The 1,451-nt window shown below is 41.7% G+C and overlaps 1 protein-coding gene across 1 annotated transcript; it reads left to right on the forward strand.

Moving 5' to 3' along the window:
* Positions 1–314: 314 nt before the first annotated feature.
* On the forward strand, positions 315–1,241 carry LOC123787318 (olfactory receptor 6C4). The gene has a single exon (XM_045789964.2). It carries the CDS (start codon positions 315–317, stop codon positions 1,239–1,241), a length of 927 nt encoding a protein of 308 aa, XP_045645920.1.
* Positions 1,242–1,451: the final 210 nt, after the last annotated feature.

Here is a 1,451-nt window from a genome sequence, read left to right on the forward strand (position 1 = left end):
TGGGATTAAAGGATAGGTTCGAAATGTTACTCTTCTGAAAAAAATGTGAGTAATTATTCTGTAATAGAGTCTGGAAAATGTCCGGGAATACGTCAACTTGGGAAATTAAAAACACTTTAGGAATAAGGTCATTCACATAGAAGACGATTGGGCTTCCATGGAGCCAAGTCCAGGGCAACGCGATGCTGGTTTAGGTCAACTGCATGGGGAGTAATATATGACATGACTCACTAGGATCAGCTTTGTCTCTCCTACCTAAGAAATGTGAGTTTTCATCATTCACCTCTTTCCTTTAGATCTCCAAGAGGTCAATAATGAAAAACAGGACGTTTACTGAGTTTATTCTGTTGGGCTTCACCAATCAACCTGAGGTCCAGGCTGTGATATGCATCTTTCTGTTCCTCACCTACGTGATAAGTGTCCTAGGAAATCTGACTATCATCATTCTCACTCTAATAGACCCTCACCTCCAGAACCCCATGTATTTCTTCCTCCGGAATTTCTCCTTCTTAGAAATTTCCTTCACATCCATTTTTATTCCCAGATTTCTGACCAGCGTGACAACAGGAAATAAAGTCATCAGTTTTGCTGGATGCTTGATTCAATATTTTTTTGCTATATTCCTTGGGGCAACAGAGTTTTACCTCTTGGCTTCTATGTCCTATGACCGCTATGTTGCCATCTGCAAACCCCTGCATTACCTGACCATCATGAGCAACAGGGTCTGCATACAACTCGTGTTCTGCTCCTGGCTGGGAGGATTCCTAGCTATCTTACCCCCAATCATCCTGATGAGCCAGGTGGATTTCTGTGCCTCCAATGTTCTGAATCACTATTACTGTGACTATGGGCCCCTTCTGGAGCTGGCCTGTTCAGACACAAGCCTCCTAGAAGTGATGGTCATCTTCCTGGCGGTTGTGACTCTGGTGGTTACTCTGGTGCTGGTGACATTTTCTTACACATTCATTATCAGGACCATTCTGAGGATCCCTTCTGCCCAGCAAAGGACAAAGGCTTTTTCCACTTGTTCCTCCCACGTGATTGTCGTCTCCCTCTCTTATGGCAGCTGCATGTTTATGTACATCAATCCCTCTGCAAAAGAAGAAGGTGCCTTCAACAAAGGAATAGCTGTGCTCATTACCTCAATTACTCCCTTGTTAAACCCCTTCATTTACACTCTAAGAAATCAGCAAGTGAAGCAAGCATTCAAGGACACCATCAAAAAGATTGTGAAGCTTTAAAAGACAATACATTTCCGTGAAAAATAGATTTCACTGACTAAATGTGTATTGAGTGTCTCCTATGTTTCAAATGCTGAACTGGCCCTTGAGGATAAATATATGAATGACATATGTCCTAAGTTAAGGAATCTGCAGCCTACTAAGACAGAAAGGTGTTAAACTGTAAATTCATGTAGTAAGTTTACAAAAAATAAAAGAACATGGTTAAGT

This window comes from Ursus americanus, chromosome 17, assembly GCF_024610735.1.
Source record: "Ursus americanus isolate L20-20 chromosome 17, mUrsAme1.1.p, whole genome shotgun sequence".
NCBI classification, from domain to species: Eukaryota; Metazoa; Chordata; class Mammalia; order Carnivora; family Ursidae; genus Ursus; species Ursus americanus.

Bases quoted from the DNA above. Each gene is read 5' to 3' on its own strand.
- LOC123787318 (XM_045789964.2), top strand. From the start codon at position 315: ATGAAAAACAGGACGTTTACTGAGTTTATTCTGTTGGGCTTCACCAAT.